Raw genomic sequence first — 19658 nt, forward strand, 5'->3', positions numbered from 1 at the left:
TTCTGAGCGTATTCCTGCCACATTTCCGCCGCTCGCCATTCAGCGTGCGTTGCATCTGCGCTGCAAGTACGCTATGTATACATCCAATACAGGCGGCTCATATGCTGACGGGGTGCGTCACGAACACATAGCGTACTCGTAACGCACTCGACCGATGCGGGACCGATGCGCTGCGTATTTATAACTTATGACCTGCGTAACAGCGTACGCAGCGTAATTTGGTGCATGCCCAAAACTATTCAGCGTACTGGGCCGTACCATGCGTATGCCTGCGTACATAAAACTTACACAAAACGATAGAGATGCATATGAGGTGCGTATTGTGCGTACGACTGCGTATGAAAAAAATGGCAATGCGCAACTCATAAGGAATTAGGATACGCAGAAGTGTGACAGGGCCCTAACTTATTTTATGAAAGCTTTCGGCGCTCAATTTGACATTTTATAGCCTATTTTACTGTACTACGTACTTAGCAAGGGCAGGGGGGGGGGGGCAACGGGGCCCTTTTAAGACCCGTCGCAATAAAGGCAAGCACTGCGTACACCACCATCTTTTCCTCAAAACAATGTGGTTAAAGTGGTCAGAAATTGCCTCAGGTCGCACCACATCACAGAGCATCTACAATCCAAAAAAATTGCGGCCCTTCAGCGGGCCCCGAACCCCACGCCGGAATTGTTTGGGGACCTAAAAAAATGTTTCCCCCCCCCAAAAAAAAAACAGAAGCGTAAAGTTCAACTAGGGATCTTGATATCATCTTGGTCATGAAGACATTATTTCATTTGTGAAAAACAGCCCAACTTTGTCATCCCAAAGTACTTCGGAATTAGGCCTATGCAGTGATTCCTATTAAACGATGAAGGAGTTACTGTAGGCCTAATAATATCACCATTTTAACCTGTGATTAAGTGCTCTCTTTTCGAAAATCGTTCCACACACTCAGTCCGTTGCAGAAATTTAATTAAGCGGCAATTAACAGCCTTACTGGCAAAAAAAAAGGTTCTCGTATTATTTTGGCCTGATGATGCGCAGCTGAACGGTGTGCCTGCACGGTATAGCGCCATCATTATTTTTTTCTGCATCAACCTCGTCCCGATGGCTTCCGAGCAGTACGCTACCACTATCTGCGCTCTCGTTCGGGGTTTTGATGATTTGCATCTATCTTTTTGAAAGAATTACAGCAATTAGGAGTCTTGTGTTTATAAAATACTAGATATGGTGCCGTGTAAATAAACAATATACCTTGGTGACTTTGAGAAATAAACTTCTCCAAGCTTCATCATCTCAATGACGATCATCTCCGTATCAATAACATAATACACAGTACAACTAATGCAAACGGAAGAATTTGTTAGGCCACACATTATTTATACGCAATATTCACAACTATGTGCATGGTACAAATCGTTACCATTTTGCTTCAACACTTCTGAATAGGGCAACTGTACCCTGTGGTTCACTATACATGATAAACTAGGCCTATACATGATAATCTGGAATTATACATAGTACATGTATTTTATAGAAGTAGCATTATAATTCATGTATGTATATAGTGATGATTCCTTGCAAGTAAAAGCATCAATCCATGCTGAGTGGAATACATGAACACCGTTAGCAATCAAACGAAGAGGACAGTTGTATTTACTTTGATCGAAGAGCAACTTGAACAATATTTTGACAGATGTTTTGTTAATTAACTGAATCGATGGTTTAAATTGGCTGCTGCCATGCATCTGAAACCATCCGGCCTAACTGGTGAGAAATGCAGTCTTACTGGGAATGTGAGAAATTACAAAAGGTATACCATTATAGGCATGTCATATTAAAAAGTGGAAATTTTCTTTTAAAATGTGGTAACAGTAAAATGTCTTCATTACATTCACTCCCTTTAATATATGTACATGTTCATTCTCTCTCATGTAGGGCCTTCAAAATTCACATGGTTTCGATATTTGTGGCCAAGATCCTAAACTGCATCAGTCCAAGCAGCTCTTAACTGAAATCGATTCAATTACTTTTTTTCCGACGACAAACTGCACTACAAATATGCTCAACGTCGACGCCAAAGTGTTAATTCGAAAAAATCAGGCTATCGAACCTTGTATCCCCAATCAGAATTCTGAAATATTGATCGTCTCTAAGTGTCCACAATCTGTCAGCGAGAAAGAGTAGCCCAGTAACGCTTGGCGCTTCTTCCATCAACGCTGAAGGCTTTCACACATCGCACGAACGTGCCAAGCCTGCTCAACATAGATACGGCGCATGCACGTAGCCTGGGCACATTTTAAATTCGCTCGTGTGCTTTCAACAGTAAACTTGGCCAACGGAAAAGATGGCGCACACATCCATCCGCGGATTGAGTCTTCTTGTGACGGCTGTAGTCCTTGCGGCTTCCATAGCGTTTCCGGACAAAGGTAAGCACATTCTTTTGACACTTTACTGCTCGATATTAAAGTTGTGGTTTTGCTGTATTTGCCAGACTTCCGATATTTGTCAAAGGTCGTTTCGTACTCTTGCAATGCTTATAGCTCCTTATACTATCAGCTGACAGCAGGCCGCATTTTCAATATGAGTTATTGGCCATGTAAAACAAATCATTTGGCGCTCAAGCATTGATAATGATTTTTTTCCGTAGTAGGAATTTTAAATAGCAATGATATACCCATACGATAGAACGTCGAAGCTGGCAATATCAAAGTCCCTCAAATGATTTATCACTATAGAGGATAATAAGAAAGGACTGGTATGGCATGACGGTCGAAATTATGACTTATTGGTCTTCACAAATGTTCATTAACTAGGCTCGAGTGACGGACCGGCGACCTATGCATTAAAATCTCGATGGTCATGATATGCCAATATCTTTTATGCTTTGTATTTCTCGGATTGTATTTTTTGCCTTGTATATAAGAAAATATTAGATTTTTTACACAAAGTATTAATTTGTGTAGGTTATGTTTTCCGGTAGGGCTTAATCATATTTTAAAAATGGCGCCAACCTGCAACACCAAACAGAAATATATACTACCATCCAGCGAAGGGTTCTGGAACGGATTAAGGAACAAAAGAAGCACCATAACAAAAAGCAATGCAAAAAAACTTAAATAAAGGTTAACTTTTGACAACCGTGAGTACGTGTTAAGAATTAAACAATCGTTTTTGAAAACTCCCTTGAAACTAAAAGGAAAACTAGAGATTCGCGTTTGTTGAGTTCAAAACGCTTGGTGGTCGGGCAGACAACTATTTCATTGAACATTGCCTCATTAACTTGTGAATATTTTTTTGAAAGAACAGAATCAAGAATCAAGAAACTCAGCCTTTTTTTGTGGAACTATTTGTTTCAATTTGAAAAAAAACCCGTCCTTTTGGGTTTAATAAATGTCAGTATTCATTTTATTTTCACGTACACGTTACTTGGTTAGATGACGTCATCAGTTAAAATGTACAAACGTGAGGATTCATATCATGAGGTGAAAAGAACATCTGAAAATGTAAAATTTACAGGGAATGCATATGTATAAGTGTGTGTGCTAATAACACCTAACCTCGGGTTTGATGACGTCACAGCATTAGAAAGCCCAAGGTCAACATTGTACCTGATATTATTTGTGCCACGAACGTCGCCACTGGATACGAATTAAATAACACCTAACCTAATTAAAATTAAATAACACCTAACCTCAGGTTTGATGACGTCAGAGTATTAGAAAGCCCAAGGTCAACTTGTACCTGATATTATTTGTGCCACGAACGTCCCCACTGGATACGAATTAAAGTATGAATTTGATTTTAAAAGAAAATTGGTCAGTTTCAGATTCTCCCTGTTTTGATAACGTCACGATCCTGAAACCTCGCAAAGTCGTTAACGGTTGTCCCAAATAATATCAATGGGCAATTTATTTATTATTATTTGACAAACAGTTTTTTTTAAATTTAAACGAGTTCAACTGTATTTGAAGTGCCGCGAGAGAGCTCCTTTTCGGGTGATGACGTCATCATTCTGAGGTCTTGTTTGTGTTTGACATTCTTCACTAAACATTTTCATAATTTATTTCATTATATAGTAAAATGCTTCCGTTTTAAAGCTACATTCGATTCCCATTGCACTTCTGGTAACACCGGAAGTAAAGGTCAAATGGCTCGGAGCTAAGGGATCCAAAACATTGCCCTAGGCAATGTCCTACTGATCACAACAAATGAGAACGGTGCTCCATTCATTTGAAGTAGTGTTCAAAGTATTTTGTTTCAAATGTTGACGTTAAATCACTTGTAATTTGAAACCTGACGACGTCACAAAACCCACATCTTTCGGACCAGATTTCAAGTTCATACCAGGTTTTATCATCATCCTGTAAACTGTTTGAGAGAAAGGTTGTTTTGTTTTGATTTGAGGTTCATGTCTATATTTTGAATTCGACTAACTTTGACCTTCCGGTAACCCCGGAACTAAAGATCAAGCGACTTTTCGTACACGACCAAAACAATGTTTATCCATTAATGACATATCCGATTATAATGTATAAATATCATTGATTATTTTTTCCAGAGATATAAATAAAAGACGTTGGTCCTTTTTCAACCAAACGTGATTGTAACTTGATACCCGATGACTCCATCATGACGTCAGAGTAATATTCACACCCTTGGATAAGGGTTAGGCCTCATGTACGTTGGTTCAAAGTTTCAAGTTTATACCATAAACCGTTTAGAAGAAAACCCGGGTACAATTATTGTCCGGGGAAAAAAGGAAACAAGATTAATTCCAACAATTTCAAAACGGTTATTGGGTTTTGCCTGATCACCAGTTAAGCCTCTACCTCTATTATTTTTTACAGTGTGTGGTACCAACGTAAAGTACCAGGAGAAGCTGGTACACGACCTCCTGCGGGAGTACAGCCGTTACGTGCGCCCCGTCTCCAATGAAACTAAGATCCTGGAGGTATTTTACCACATGAAACTCTCGCGGATTCTCAAAATTGTAAGTCTAGTGTCATTGATATGACATTTAAATTTAAGACTCCGAGTCAATTTTATGAAGCCAACTGTAACACAAAAAAACTACTAACATTAAGCGAAATTTCACATAGTTGGAAATGCAGTCGTGTGTATCAAGTGTGGGGCTAGAGTTTCTTTCATCTTGTTTTAAGCTTGTTTTAGTCTATTTTAGGAGATTTTTGCCAAAGTAAAGAAGGAAAGTTTGCGAAATGTTACCCTTGTCGACAAGCCAGGGCAACAGGGTTTTTTTTTGCAACGTACTAATAACACTTCATTAGGACCATTTTATTGTCCTACATTTAAAGTTAGTAGCGTTATACCGAAGCAAGAAGCGTTTATCATCTTGAGCTGTTTTTTTTTGCTAATGGTAGTTTTCCTGGTTAACTGTTTCTTTGCAGGGTATTCAGTTACATAAAAATAACAAACCCCCAAAAGGTCTTCCGAATTATTTTGCTCTTCGCGATTTTCGATTAAAAAATAAAGTATTACATGTGCCGCCATCGCAGTTTTCTTCTTAAAGGCTAAAAAATGTGTGCTTATTAAGTTGCTTGGATAGTTTCCTGTACCCTTCTGATGTAATAATTAACGTCTTTGCTTCTGATTTGAATAGTTTCCCTCTACAAGTTCTTGATAATAATTTCATTTCTTTACCGCCAGTTCTTCAAAACCAAACCAATTACACTTTCTGCCTTCACCCTACTATCTCACGATTCTTTATGGCCAACCAAATCCCCATTTGATTTACACTCTTTCTCTGTCTATATTCTCCGTCTGATTCTATCTTCTGTCTCGCCCAAGGATGAAGTGAATCAAGTAATTACGACCGTGGTCAGACTGGAGCAGGTATTCCTGGGCTGCACATTTGCATATAATTTGCATATGATTTGCATGAATTTGCATGTGCATGTCTTTCTTGTCACAGCACACTGTCCGGTCTCTCCGCACAGCACGACAGCACAACAGCACGACAGTAGAGATTGTTGGACGAATCTTTTGAGTTACAACTTACTTGTGTGTTAATAATCTTTTTTGAGATAGGAGGACGCCATTGTGAGTGGGTAAACTTTGGTACACAGAAAGTATATCTATCGTGTCCACCACATATCAAAAGGGGTAATGATGAGGACTTGCTTCGTAGGAGGTTGCATTACAGTTAGATGTGTATTTAAGAGTAACGTTTGGGTGTTGAAATTATATGATATTAATTACTGACACGTAGATCCACCGAGGATTAAGTACAATTACCAAAATGCATTTTGGGGGGGGGGAAGACAAGTTATTCAAGCTTATCCAAAAAGATTGAAATGCAGAAACATTGACCTTTTATATGATCTCGGTGTCTCTTGGTATGGTGTCTTTGGAAAGTTTACCCAAACGCACTCTTTTTAACGGTCATCTTGATTTTGTTTGTTTTTCACATAAGCCTATACAACATAACGTATAGAGGTGTGGTTTTTGTTCCTGATAACGGCATGAATAATAGCATGGATTGTTGTTTGTTTTCTCCACCTTGCTCCCATTTCCTCCCACCCTTTTCTGGATTGTGTATTGGTTAATGCACTCTGTGGACAGGACGAGAGAAACCAAATTCTGACTACTGCATTTTGGTTGGAGCAGGTATGAATATTTTAAAGTCTGCTAATAGTTTATCTATTTCTTCATTATTATTTTTTGGGCTATAACCGAGTGATGATACTTTCCCGAATTGTTTCCTAAGATAATTCTATTAATTACAACAATTAGGGAATTTCAAATAAGCAAATTCACGATGCTCAGAGCTGGCTGTGAGCCCATATTACAAATGTTTGGGTGTTTGAAAGCGAAAATACTTAGCGTCAATTCCTAAGTCTCTATATTATATAATAAATAGAACTGTAATAAAGGTATCAGCTAATGAATTTTAGTGTTTCTATAATGGAAAGTATTATTGCAGCTTTTGTCATTAATATATCCGCGATCCACAGAATTGTGACCTACTGAGGCAAAATGAGGAATGTCCCCCAAAACCTTGTTTGGAGTACTCGACGCCTGAAGTCGGATATACTGTACTAGAAAAATCATGTGAAAATCGATTTTGATTGTTTTGTATGTTTCAGTAGCCAAGGTATCCAAGATTCACACCATGCATTTTTGTTGGGAAAAAATACCCACAAAAGTAGAAAAACTGAAGAACATTTTTCTCAAATGAGGTTAGAGAAACTTGGCAGGACACTATTGAAGTTAGTGCGTCATATCTTTGGAATAAATTAAGCTACAGAAATACATTTGGTGCCATTGAAAACCTATGATTATCTTGTCACAGGTGGGGGTTATTCCTCATTATGCTATGTTATTGTCAGGTCACAATTAGTTATGCCGGTCAGTACCGGTAGACCTAATCTCTAAGGTGTTATGTTATGGCTTCCTCTACTTAAGTAAGAGAGAAACTTACCAGTACATACGGTGCAATTCAAAAAACAATCACGTGTGAACCTAATCTTGAATGGTGTTATTTGGGTATTGTGTTGTATATGCATGTGGTTCTTTCAGGAAATATTTGTAATTGCACCTTAATTTAAGGAAAATGGTAACCCATCTTTTGCTATTCTCTTAACTGTACTGAAGACATTACATTTTATTTGCGGAATGACTTACCATATAATAAATTACCATAAGGATAGATTTGCATTCCTTGGATGATACAAATCAGAGAAGTGGTAGACCTAATCAAATAGAGAAATCCTGAAGAAACGATTCTGTTACATTGGTTAGACCTACTGCATGTAAGGGTTAACTCATTTGATGGAGTTGTATCCCAGACAGTCATAAGTCAAAATGATATCTAAGGTCACAGGCGACAGGATCCGAACGATGGCAAACTACATTTTACTAAGTTCATTTGAACAATTCGTATCTTGACTTGAGACTTCATGAATTATGATTAACTTGTATTAACATGAATACAATCCTGCCGTTTAGCATCCAAAAATCAAAACCAGAGGTTTGAATTATTATTAACCTTACTATTGGTGACTGCCTTAAAAGTTTATGTATGCAGGTTTACTCATACTCCAATTTGTTTTTGTTTTTTCACTTATACTATAATAAGCATGCATGGGGACAACTTTGTAAAAACAAAATGAGTGACACATTTCTTACTATAAAGTGTATAGCTACCAGCCTTAATGACGGATCTTTTATTTCTGGAACGGCTATGATTTGAATCGTGCAGAGGTGGAAGGATGATTTTCTGGTGTGGGACCCCCTGGACTATGATAATATCACGTCAATTAACATACCGACGGGACAGATATGGATCCCAGACACAGTGCTCTACGACAGGTGAGTATATAGGGTAAATTGAATTTAGCTTTTTTTGTTATACATATGTTGTAATAAAGGATTGTGTATGAACGGTATATCGGGATTGATACAGCCAGATTCTACCACGTTTGCAGTGAGCACAAGCAATGTGCTCGTAAAAAAATGTTATGACTTTATTTTAGTATCTGTTCTCATAGGTTCGTTTCAACCTTCTTTGGACGACTCACCATTTTGACAATTAATCGTTGGATGTCACTTTGTGTGGTGAACAATTTCAAAGATTTCTTTTCAGTTTGAATAAAAACTCCCTAAATCGTCATTAACACGGGGTTCGCCTTAAAACAAATGATGTCATATTTACATGAAAGTTAGGTTTGTAGACTGGCACTGAATTGTTCGATGGGATTTCGTCTTTACAGCGCTGATGTAGACAAGGAGCCAGGCACGGGAGTCATGATGACCAACGCGGTGGTCTCCAACGACGGGCAGATCTTTTGGGCCGCACCTGCCATCTTCAAGAGCTCCTGCTCGCTCGACATCACTTACTTCCCCTTCGACAAGCAGACCTGCCCCATGAAGTTCGGGCCCTGGGCTTACAAGGGCAACGAGGTGCTCATGAGACGCGTCTATGGTGAGATTTTGCCCGTGAACTATTCGTCATGTCTAAAACGATCATGTTTAGGCTACGTCCAGTAGACTATTTTCCTTAATAGTACGAGTAAACTCTCTTAAGTTGTCAATGATATGAAGTGCTTACCAATAGTCACAGTACCACGCATTCTTTGTATGGATCCGTTGCAAGTTTACCCATGTTATGCCACGAATCCATTTTAGCAAATTTGAGCTAATCTTTATGGAGCTGCCATGCAGAGAATATATACTTTCTATAAGCCATTGCCATTGGTTTTCAGCTTGTTTACGGTTATTGTAGGATAGAAAATGTCTATTTAGCAACATTTTCTGTTAAGTAGCTTCGGCATGTCATTGGACTCAGATGGAGTGCACGAATCAATTTTCTCAAGGGGGAACGAGTCTGTCATTTGCGCAGAATTCCCAAGTGCTCAAACCATGGTGCTTAGCGAAATTACAGTTTGTTTTTCATTAAAGTTGGACATGCAGCAAAGTTGCTCTAGTCTGAAAATTGACGGCAAGCATAAATTTGGATTTGTTTTGTACCATAAATAGTGCAATGTTTACTTGATTCGGTTTGTCTTCGGGCAAAAGAAATTACTGACCATTATTTAAGGTTTGCCTTTTGTCCCCTGATTCATTGCAGACACAGGTGACTGGTCGCAAATGACCACCAATGGCCAGTGGGAGCTGCTGAACATGCCCGTGGTCGAGAATCTGGTCCACTACGGCTGCTGCCCAGACCCCTTCTCCGACATCAGCTACACCCTCGAGCTTCGCAGGAAGGCCCTCTTCTACGTCTTCAGCCTGCTCTTCCCGTCCATCTTCATGTCTTTGATCTCCTTCTTGAGCTTCTACCTGCCGGCCGAGTCTGGTGAGAAGGTGGGGCTGAACATCACCGTCCTGCTGTCGCTTGTGTTCTTCCTGCTGCTCGGTGCCCAGCTGCTGCCGCCGACCTCGGACACTGTGTCGCTCCTTGGTTTGTGCCTTCTTCACTTTTATTAATACATCCCTTTTGGCTTGCCATTAAATAGAAGTCCCACCGCGTTAACACACAATATTTTGAAAAACAGTGATAATGGTTGCAAAAGAGGCTTTTGAATAAAGCGGATCAGTACATAATATAATTTTAATTGCGATCCACATGGTCATTACCTTTAGTCTTTTAAATAACTCTGTTCTGCTTTGCTTGCTTGTGAATTTGGGTAGTTAGATTTTTACGACATTGTGTACATGTATGTACTGCGCACTTGAACACTAATGTGGAATCTGCGCAAAATAAATAAATTATTATTATTATTAATATTATTAGTCAGTATCATGTCATATATCCTAATATACAGTTGTTAATTGAGCTTTCTTTGATTTGTTATTTGCAATATTTGAAATTCACTGGGGTCCTTGAAAGGATGTTTTTACAGTACTTTCTCTTTTATCTTCATCAATAGGTCAACTGCTGGCAACTATCATCGTTGTCATGTCTCTAGAAACGGCAGGCTCTGTTATCATTCTCCGTCTACACCACCACGTTCCGACACACCGCCCACCGCGCTGGGCCCGCAAACTCATCCTGGATCGCCTGGCCTACTTGCTCCGCATCAAGGGACGCCGCCACGCCTACCACGACGGCGAGGGTGACGAGGGGGAGAAAGCTGCCGCTCAGCGACGCTGCGACGACCTCTTCGAGTTCGACCAGCAGAACTCCCTGCTGAACAGCCAGGCGCTCGGGGTAAGCCTCCTCCAGCAACTGCAGCTGGAGACTGGGAGCTACGAGTCTAAAGATGCTGGCGGTCCAGGGGGCTTCATAGCCGACGTCGCTGCCGAGTATGGCACCGACGCCACCGACGTCAGCATCGGCTCGACAGTTCAGCAGATCGGCCGGTACATCGACAAGCTGGTGGGTCGATGCAAGCGCGAGGAGAAGGCCTCCCTGATCCAGCAACAATGGATTGACATGTGCGTCATTCTGGACAGGTTGCTGATGCTGTTGTTCGCCCTGGCCATCGTAATGACGTCACTGATCATCATTCTAAAGATGACACTGAATTATGACTGAAATCATAAGACTGGGACTATTCCGTGATAATGTATTGTATAACGTTATTCCAAAACCTGATACATTTTGGGGTTTTACTTACTATCATATTTTGTAAATGTGTATGGAACCGGCCCTATCCTTTTCGACCCTTTTACTCTTTTGAACTTACAGTAAACCTACCTTACAGTAAACCAAAATTAAAACTTTCTCCCAGTAAACTTTGTTTCCTAAATGAATAATATACAACCGGGTTATAAGCATCCATTTACAATGATATAATAAATACATATTAAAATAAATAAGCAAGCAATATGTAACCATGTTAAACAGTGCACTTCCAATAATAGTGTGCAAAGTACAGGTGAATTCTAATTCAAATTCAAGAATATTGTAAATTAATTATTAAAGTATCCATGAAGTATTAATAAAGACAAACAACCCTGTGTATTTATGCTCGTATCCATGGCCATCAAGGAAGTTATTCTTCCTTCGTTATTTAGTCTGAGTATCACCTGTTATCCACGGAGCACAATTTCCGTATAACGTCTGATATTATTTCTAAGCATGCAAAATTATGCGATCCCGCACATAAGCCAATCGGAGTCGACTTTGCTAAATCGTGACGTCATTTCACTCCCAAATCAGGGCTAAATGTTTGATTGGTCAATTCGAATTAATGCAGTGTTTTGTAATACAACAACGGCCGGGCATGTATTGCGTAACATAATACAGAGCGCGTGCACAGCCTTTTGTTGCTGTGTCTAGGTGTTTTTTTTATCCGTGTCTATGACGCGACAACAGGTGAGTGACTGAAGACCCGATATGGAAAGCACCCGCTGATTGGTCAAAATCTGGAGGTCAAGAGGCGGTTGTCTTGCATAATTAATCAGCGAATCTGTTCAATTATCATTTCGATGAGTTAAAAAGAGAGGGCGAGTCAAAAGGTAAGTAACATAATTAGAAAAAAAATATATTTAAAAAAAAGTGGGTTGCTCCATTTAATAAAAATAGCACAGGGATAAAGTACATTACTGACTTGTAGCTGTGAAAATTTCACGTAATACGTTCTGTATTCACAATTTATGTCCGTTTTAATACGACCATCACACAATTCAGCTGTCCACCAATGATAGTTTACCGTTGAAATACAATGCAACAAGAGCATTTTCCTGCCTTAATGAGTCAAGATGCTTTTTTAAAGGAAAAGACTAATTACTCCAAGTCACTGTATTTTTGACTCACCCTGTAGTTTGACTCACCATAGTGCAGCACAGTCTGCCAAGGATTGCATGTTTACAGTAACTGCATAGTGACGGGTGTGATCTTTTTCTAAATGTAGGTATGTACCGAGACCGAGCGACCCCTCAATTTATTGCGCAGTGTAAATAAAAATTGCTACGTTGAAAGGTTATAAGTCTTCTGGACATTAATTGCTGCATAATAAACAGAGTACATTTTCATCATTCTGGCTACTTCTATGTTTTACACAATGCGTTGATATATACATGGACTAACATGTTCTAGTGATAACATGTCGTTTTAGAATGAAGCTTTATATGATCGGCCACTTTAAAGTAGAGTGGGGTTGTTGTTAAGACAATCACATGTCATCTAGCCGGAAGTCAAGTGACAAGCTATTCGGTTGAACTGTAATAAAGGCAATCCTCTTTTAGTGCTTATCCCCTGTTAGTTGTTACGGCCTAATTTGTGAGTGGCTTGCAATCGACTTGTGAACAACTTGTGGTGGACTTGACTACAAGTTCAACTCTGCTAAATGTGTGTGTTTTCAGGCCCTCGGAAGCCACTGGTCGGACAGAGCTCTTAATCCCTGGGCTGCTGCCAGATCTCAATTTGCTCCGGTGACGTCTGCGGTTTGGACTGCATCAGGATCCCCATGGTCAAACTGACGGTAACCACCAGAAAGACCACGAAGAGCATACGGTCGATGACCCTTGCAACTTGCTTCCACTCCGCCACAATCTCCCTGGCCGCGTCCTGCCTCTTGCACCGTGCAGTGAGACACCTGAGCCTGCGGTTGATGGAAACAAAGTTGGCCAGGGTGGTTCCACCATCGGATCCCGCGTCGGAAGAAGAGGGCATTTCACGAAGAGGCTCCCCTATCGCTGGAGTCGCTGGTGTCATCTTATAAGCAGGTACCCGAAGGATGAGGATTGGTGGCAGGTAAACGAACGCAACCTTTTTCAACCACGCAGGCACCGGTTTTGCCAAACTTGGTCTGTAGTGGATTCGTAGAACACAGACTGTCGCCAGCATGGATATGGTCACGATGGCTATAGTAACTGCGATGTACTGAACTGGATATACGAACAAAAGAGTACAAAGAAAATCAAGTGTAAGGACGACGGTTGGAGTAATGATATTCGAAATATAAAATTATCTTCCTATTATTCTGCTTCGGTCAATTCAAATATGATTTAGTGTATGTTTGTTGAACGCCTATAGCTAGAATTTCACCTAAGAAAGGAACTTAATAGGTCTTTGGTCTTTTGCGATCTGGGTTAGAAATTGATGTATAAAGTTTGATGTCTGACCTAGGTACTGGTGCTTCCACCGCCTCTCTTTCACCTTTGTATAGATTCTGATTCTTGACCGGGAAGCATTGAATCCAGTGTTTCCAAGAAGTATTTTACTCGAACTTCTCAAACTTGAGTTAGGTGTTTTCTCAATTCAAGGCTGGGAACCTGAAGACTATGCCTTGGAGTCTTTTTTGACCAATAAAATTAATGTAAAATGCAGAGTTGCAGTTAAGTCCATCAAACGCCCTGCACAAGTCCAAATCACGATTCAATTCCAGAAAGGTAAAAGTAATAAGGCATGGAAAACAACAAAACATGTGTTTTGTCGCAGTGCGTTTAAAAAATCTATCTTGGCTAATGGCTAAGACTTTAGGCCTATGAGTTGCGACTTGACTGACGTCAATGACATGTAAGGACTTGGCTGCAACTCTGGTACAAGATGGTTATTGCCTTACTCATGAGCGGGATGCCGTCCGATGAATTTGGTATTGCCTTGGAGAGATTATTCATGAAGACGACCAGGGACAGCAGGTTGGTCACCACAAGGCTGATCTTCTCTCCCGAATCCACCGCCAGCAAGAAGCTGCACATCGTAATGGCCACGATCAGGCAGCAAGGTATGAGCAGATTAGAGAGGTAGAACAAGGGCCTATGCCTCACGACTATGGTGACGATGTATACACTGAAAGGTTTCGGACAGCACGTGTAGTAGGTCGTATTTACGACCTGCAGCATCCCCAGTAGGTCCCATATCCCGTTGTCCTGGTAATTGGAAATGTCAGCGATAGAGTTGGACACCCGGAGGTGCACGGCATCGTAGTTGTAAGACCAGGAGCTAAAAGTAAGCTGACAGTGCTGTTCGTCGAAGGGGAAGTAAGAGGCGTCATACCGGCAGGGGCTCATAATGTTAGCTGGCGTGTTCCAGTAGACAACTCCGCTGCTTGTCAGCCGAGGAGAGATACTAGAGATGCCGCTGGTGTCTTTGTTGCGACTGGTTTCAAACAAATGACAAGAATTAGTGACCTCTACAGCTAGGCACGTAGCCGGGGGAGGATCAGTTTGGTTGTTGGGTTGTTTGTTCGTTTGTGTGGTTGTTGGGGTGTTTGTTGGGTTGTTGGGGTGTTTCTAACGTGGTAAAAGTATTCCAAACACAAAGTCGATGTTTAGCGAATAAGACTTATTTGACGCCTTGGTACGGCTGGCTCTAAAACAGAGGTCAAAACGTGTGCCCCCTTCCTCCCCTCCCCCCGGAGGGAATACTATTTGCAATTCTGAATGTTGTCCATTCTCAATAGAAAACCCTTCTCTCACACGCATGGGGTTGTATAAGATGTACTTCTAAGACTGTCTATCATTATTCTGACGGCTTTTCTTCGTTCACTTTTAGCTAATACTGCCCTGGGGTATGTACAAATTGGCATTATGCAAATGACAATTGCGGGCCAATCGAGTATCTATTATCTTCTCATGTCATTACTTTCTTCTGTGAAACACAAGGACGTCGTTCCTTAAGGACTGCCGTATGTTATGCATTAATGATTACTTGCGATGGAGGTGAAGGTCCGGCCTCCAAATCAAGTCCAAGGGAACCGTGATGCTCGATACACCCCCGTAATCGTCTGGATTCCACTGGAGGTTGAAGTCTTTCCATTTCTACAAAGAAATTCAACGAATATCCAAGTCACTGTAGGTCGGGCGATTCAAAATGCAGTGCGCCACCGAACTGCAACACTGCGATTGATGTTTACATCAACTTTATCACTCTTTTATATGTGGGCAGTGCCTTGTCGGCATGTCATTATTGTCAGTAAGTCTACTATCAGTGGATACTACTATCCCATTTTCGTTGTTGTGATTGTCGTCTCTGTTGTCATCGCTATTCTTATTAGTCGTCACTGTTTGTCCACATCTCCCGCACCAACGTGATATACTTACATTGACGACACATAACGACTACAAAGCTACCGCATCCCTTTAAAGCTTGAAACCTAAAACTCACTGAATATGTAAAAACTGGCATTGTCTCAATCATACCCCGAATTGTTAGGTTTTGCTACAGTTTGTGCATTGTGTTCGTTTGAAACAACAAAAGTGCTCGAAAACTAAAGAAGGGTGCTGAACAACTAACCTTATGAACTATTAGCTCAATGAATGCTGTATGTTCCGCTGAGAAAAACAATATTCGAGGATCTCGATTTTAAATGAAAAGTTCCCGAGTCATGTTTTGAATTTGCGCCCGAATTCAGCGTCCGGGACACGTTCTCATTCAGCCGATTGCAGCAACGCGATGTCGCGCACTGAACCGACGAATTATATCAACCTAGGGCGCGTGTGCGTCGTGTCAACGCTCGCGCATGCTTCGCCAAATTAAAAACGAACTAGGCCTACTAACGGAAATTTCCAAAAATGCATCTTCAGACACATCGTTGGAAATGGCCTTCTTGCATGGTTTTCTTCAAAATGACAGCTTGCCAGAAAAAAAACCCAGTTTTTTTAGAGAGTTTGTGCCGTTAGGCTTACTATCTTTAAACCAAGTATGCTTTTCAACAATAATTTCGTCAGTTACTTTTTGGATAGCTGCAAGTGGTGGTCCGTAGCTTTAACTTCGGACAGTAAGGCATTTAGAACTTGTTTTCCCAAATACATGTACCTTTTAAGCGGTGACTGGTTATCATCTTACACCTTTGGGCGTCGATTTAATATGCTAGGGACTCGATATAATTTGACAAATATTGCCGCTAATACGTTACACATTCTAAAATTTATAATATTCTCTAAAACAAGATGTGTTACGCCCACTGACGCACCTCGCCCTTCTCCAGCAACGCCCCTCAATATACATACCAATCGAAGCCACATATTTGTCTGGATATACTGCTTTTTCTGGTTCTGAAAAAAAGGAAAAAAAGTAACACTTTAATGCCCAAACGTTCAGAGTTGTAACGAGTCACTGATTTTTGTGACTCGAGTCGAGTCTAGTCATTTTAAAGAAGTGACTCCAGTCGAGTCATTAGGTCAAGAAGCTTGAGGTGAGTCGAGTTGATTCACAGTGTGTGGTCGAGTCGAGTCGAGTCCAGTATTTAGCTCGAGTCAATTCGAATCACAAATAATATTTGTGACTCGAATTGACTCGAGCTAAATACTAGCCCGAATGTAAAATAAAAAAAAAAAAAATGACTTTCTCTCTTGTGTTTATTTATTGCATAGTGTTCAAATATTATTTGAACACTATGCAATAAATAAACACAAGAGAGGAAGTCTTTTTTTTTTGGTTTTTTAATTTTACATTTAGGCTACTACATGTGGCGACACCACATTTGACTATTAATGAAAATAAAAATGGGGGTGCCAGCTGATCGCCATTCAACTAATGGGGATACTGATCCGACCACGTATGCATATGTGTACATTATTCGCGAACATTCTAATGTGACGTGAACAAAAACCAGCACCGGCGTAAGTCATTGCAAATATTTTTCGCAAAGTTTTGCTTTTATTTTGGGGACTCGAGCCTTATGAGCGTTCCTCGAGTCGAGTCGAGTCATTCTGATGAGGGACTTGAGTTGAGTCGAGTCATTTGCTCGCAGTGACTTGAGTCGAGTCGAGTCACCAAAAATTGTGACTCGAGTCAAATTGACTCGAGTCATACAACTCTGCAACCATTAAATCAATCACTGTTATCCTCAAAATAAATGACCTTTGGACATTCAATTTGTTAAAAATACTTTAAAAAGTATCAATTTCGATCTGTTCTTTAAGTAAAATTAAGGCAACTTTTGTTTATGAAAGAAAATGCTAATTAAGTTAAACTGCTGAAAATACTTTTAGAAGGGTCAAAATGTTAAATTGTTGTCTTTTAAGTAGAATTTCGTTTAATATCGGCAGTACCAAAAGTGTAATAGAAGATTATGACTTCCAACATCTAAGCATTTTTTCGAGGTTTGATAGTTTTCATTTCTTTAAATTCCTTCAGACCTAATTAAATCCTTGAAGGGATTGTCAGTTAGTTACTTACAAAATCCGCGATCGTCTGTAGGGCTGCGTCACACGTGACGATGAGGGTTTCATTTTGATTCATCACGGGCCTGATAATGGAGCTGTAGTTTTGAAACAAATCGGCCACAAGACGTTGTTCTTGGGAAATCTTGCGCACTTGAGCAGATCTTTCTACAACCGTGTCATTCCCAGCAGTGACTAATTAAGAAAACATCTTGAAGTTAGTTTTGATATTTTCGTGGGTAACTTTGTCTTAGTTGCCCTCCAAATCGGACCACAGATCACAAAGAGAAACATAGAAACAACTTACTTTTTCATAAATATATACATTAATCACTCACTGTAAAATCGATCATGGGACAATTACACCCCACGGTGCTGCATTTCAGTGGCGCAGCTGTCTGTGCAGGCGAGTGGGGGATGACCAAAATCCAAACATTGTCCGGCCGTAGAAATTCGAAAAGGGGGGGGGAGCCTGGGGCTGGACACCATATAGTCGCGCTTACATCAACACGGCGCATTTGAAAAGCTTTTGTACTTTGTTTTTCCACTTTTCAGTGCTATTAAATACATTTTTGTTGTTGGGATGCTCGAAAACTACCCCGAAATCCGCTTCTTCTTTTTTGCATCACGAAAGGGAGGGGGGGGGGGATTCAATAGCCCACCAACACCTGGTCAAAAAAGTGTGGGGGATATATACCCCCATCCCCAGGGATTTACGCCCCATTTAAAATCGTGAATTTTAAAAAAAGTGTATGCACCACTAGGTGCCCCCTCCCAAAGTTTAACCCTTGTTCGCCACTGTCCGGTCATATAGTACGGTGATAGCATACTCGGCATGTAGGATCGGAACACTGTATCAAGAAGGCTCAAGTCATTTCGAAAGCTTGAATGGGCATAATTAACGTATTTTGTTAGGAAACAAACAAAGTAGAATTACAACTTGAAATCCGATAACGACCGACTGAAATTCAAAGTACTCACCGAGAAGTCTGGAAAGCATCACTATGAATATGAAAACTACCGACATGGCGGCCTTAATGGAGAACAAAGCAACCAGTTCTGTTTATAAACTACACACTAAGCGAAAAACTTGTCTACGTACATGTGTGTACATATTGATTGAATACAAAATGACAACCTTCTTCTATTCTCTTTCGAAGTAAAGGAATAATTGTTTTTGAATTACGTAAGTCTTCGCCTTCATGACGGTACCGCGAATTCATTGCAAGTCGTTAAAGTCTGCACATCGTGAAGGATAACACAATCTGCTGGTACTACCTGCTGAATTAATGCGGGAGGTTTATCAGTTCTGTAATTCCATTTGCTCTATCTTTTGTAATTAAAAATCTTTCAAAATTACTTATTTTAATAACTTTTAACATGTTTCATGCACAACAATTCGACTCAACAAACTGTTAACATGCGAAAAAGAACCTTATACATTTTTCAAAAGGAAACTGAAAATGTATATACCAGAGTCAAAGATGTTTATGAATAAAGAAGGTGGAACCAACCGAAGGCCAAGTTTCATGTAGTACTGAAGTTGGTACAGTACTGCCACAAATTGCTATGTCGTACAGGGCACCTAGTGTTCTGTCCTCTTTTCGGAGGATCTTCCAGAGATAATTCTGAAATCAGAATTCTTAGGGCACATATTTTGTCCATATCCGTGTTTATCATCAACCATCATCAACCACTGAACAGCCCTTATTATTCGCATTATTAGACTTATACCATCATTGACGGTGAATATTTTAGTGGCTTCTTGATACTGCATTGTATACTCGCATGTTTCACAATAACAGACAATGTAGGAATACAACTCCGAGTGTAATACTGTTAATCGACCCTCAAAAAAAAAAAAAAAGGCTTTCCAATACCTTGCATCTCAGCACCACCGTGACTTGCAATATTTTGTTCTGGAAAACGAACAGCTTCACTTCCCCACGCTTTTCAGTAATATTTGTGCTTTACTTCAACATTTGTAATGCGTGTTGTCAATGATGAATCCAGAAATAGATGGCTGCTACAAACGTGAAAAGTAAGGAGGGGCTGAAGAAGGGCGTCTTATTTTTTTATATTTTACAAATCTGTAGAGGGAAAGGAATAGGTAACATTCTTTTAAAAACAGTCGTCTGCACTCTTCTTTTGGTGT

General features: G+C 40.3%; 2 protein-coding genes across 2 annotated transcripts; one reads left to right on the forward strand and one right to left on the reverse strand.

Annotated features, from left to right (window-relative positions):
* The first annotated feature begins 2158 nt into the window (after positions 1–2158).
* On the forward strand, positions 2159–11418 carry LOC119741848 (neuronal acetylcholine receptor subunit alpha-10-like). The gene is made up of 7 exons (XM_038217755.1): positions 2159–2415; positions 4837–4979; positions 6569–6613; positions 8208–8317; positions 8719–8930; positions 9576–9908; positions 10378–11418. Exons 1-7 carry the CDS (start codon positions 2334–2336, stop codon positions 10983–10985), a joined length of 1533 nt encoding a protein of 510 aa, XP_038073683.1. The 5' UTR covers positions 2159–2333; the 3' UTR covers positions 10986–11418.
* A 922-nt stretch (positions 11419–12340) lies between these two features.
* On the reverse strand, positions 12341–19054 carry LOC119741123 (neuronal acetylcholine receptor subunit alpha-10-like). Its single transcript, XM_038216812.1, has 6 exons — positions 18485–19054; positions 17520–17698; positions 16349–16393; positions 15048–15157; positions 13960–14495; positions 12341–13282 (listed from the first exon to the last, which is right to left on the reverse strand). The coding sequence occupies exons 1-6, from the start codon at positions 18528–18530 to the stop codon at positions 12789–12791; spliced, it is 1410 nt and encodes a 469-aa protein (XP_038072740.1). The 5' UTR covers positions 18531–19054; the 3' UTR covers positions 12341–12788.
* Between the last annotated feature and the right edge of the window lie 604 nt (positions 19055–19658).

Source organism: Patiria miniata, unplaced genomic scaffold (genome assembly GCF_015706575.1).
Source record: "Patiria miniata isolate m_02_andy unplaced genomic scaffold, ASM1570657v1 HiC_scaffold_5, whole genome shotgun sequence".
Classification (NCBI taxonomy): domain Eukaryota; kingdom Metazoa; phylum Echinodermata; class Asteroidea; order Valvatida; family Asterinidae; genus Patiria; species Patiria miniata.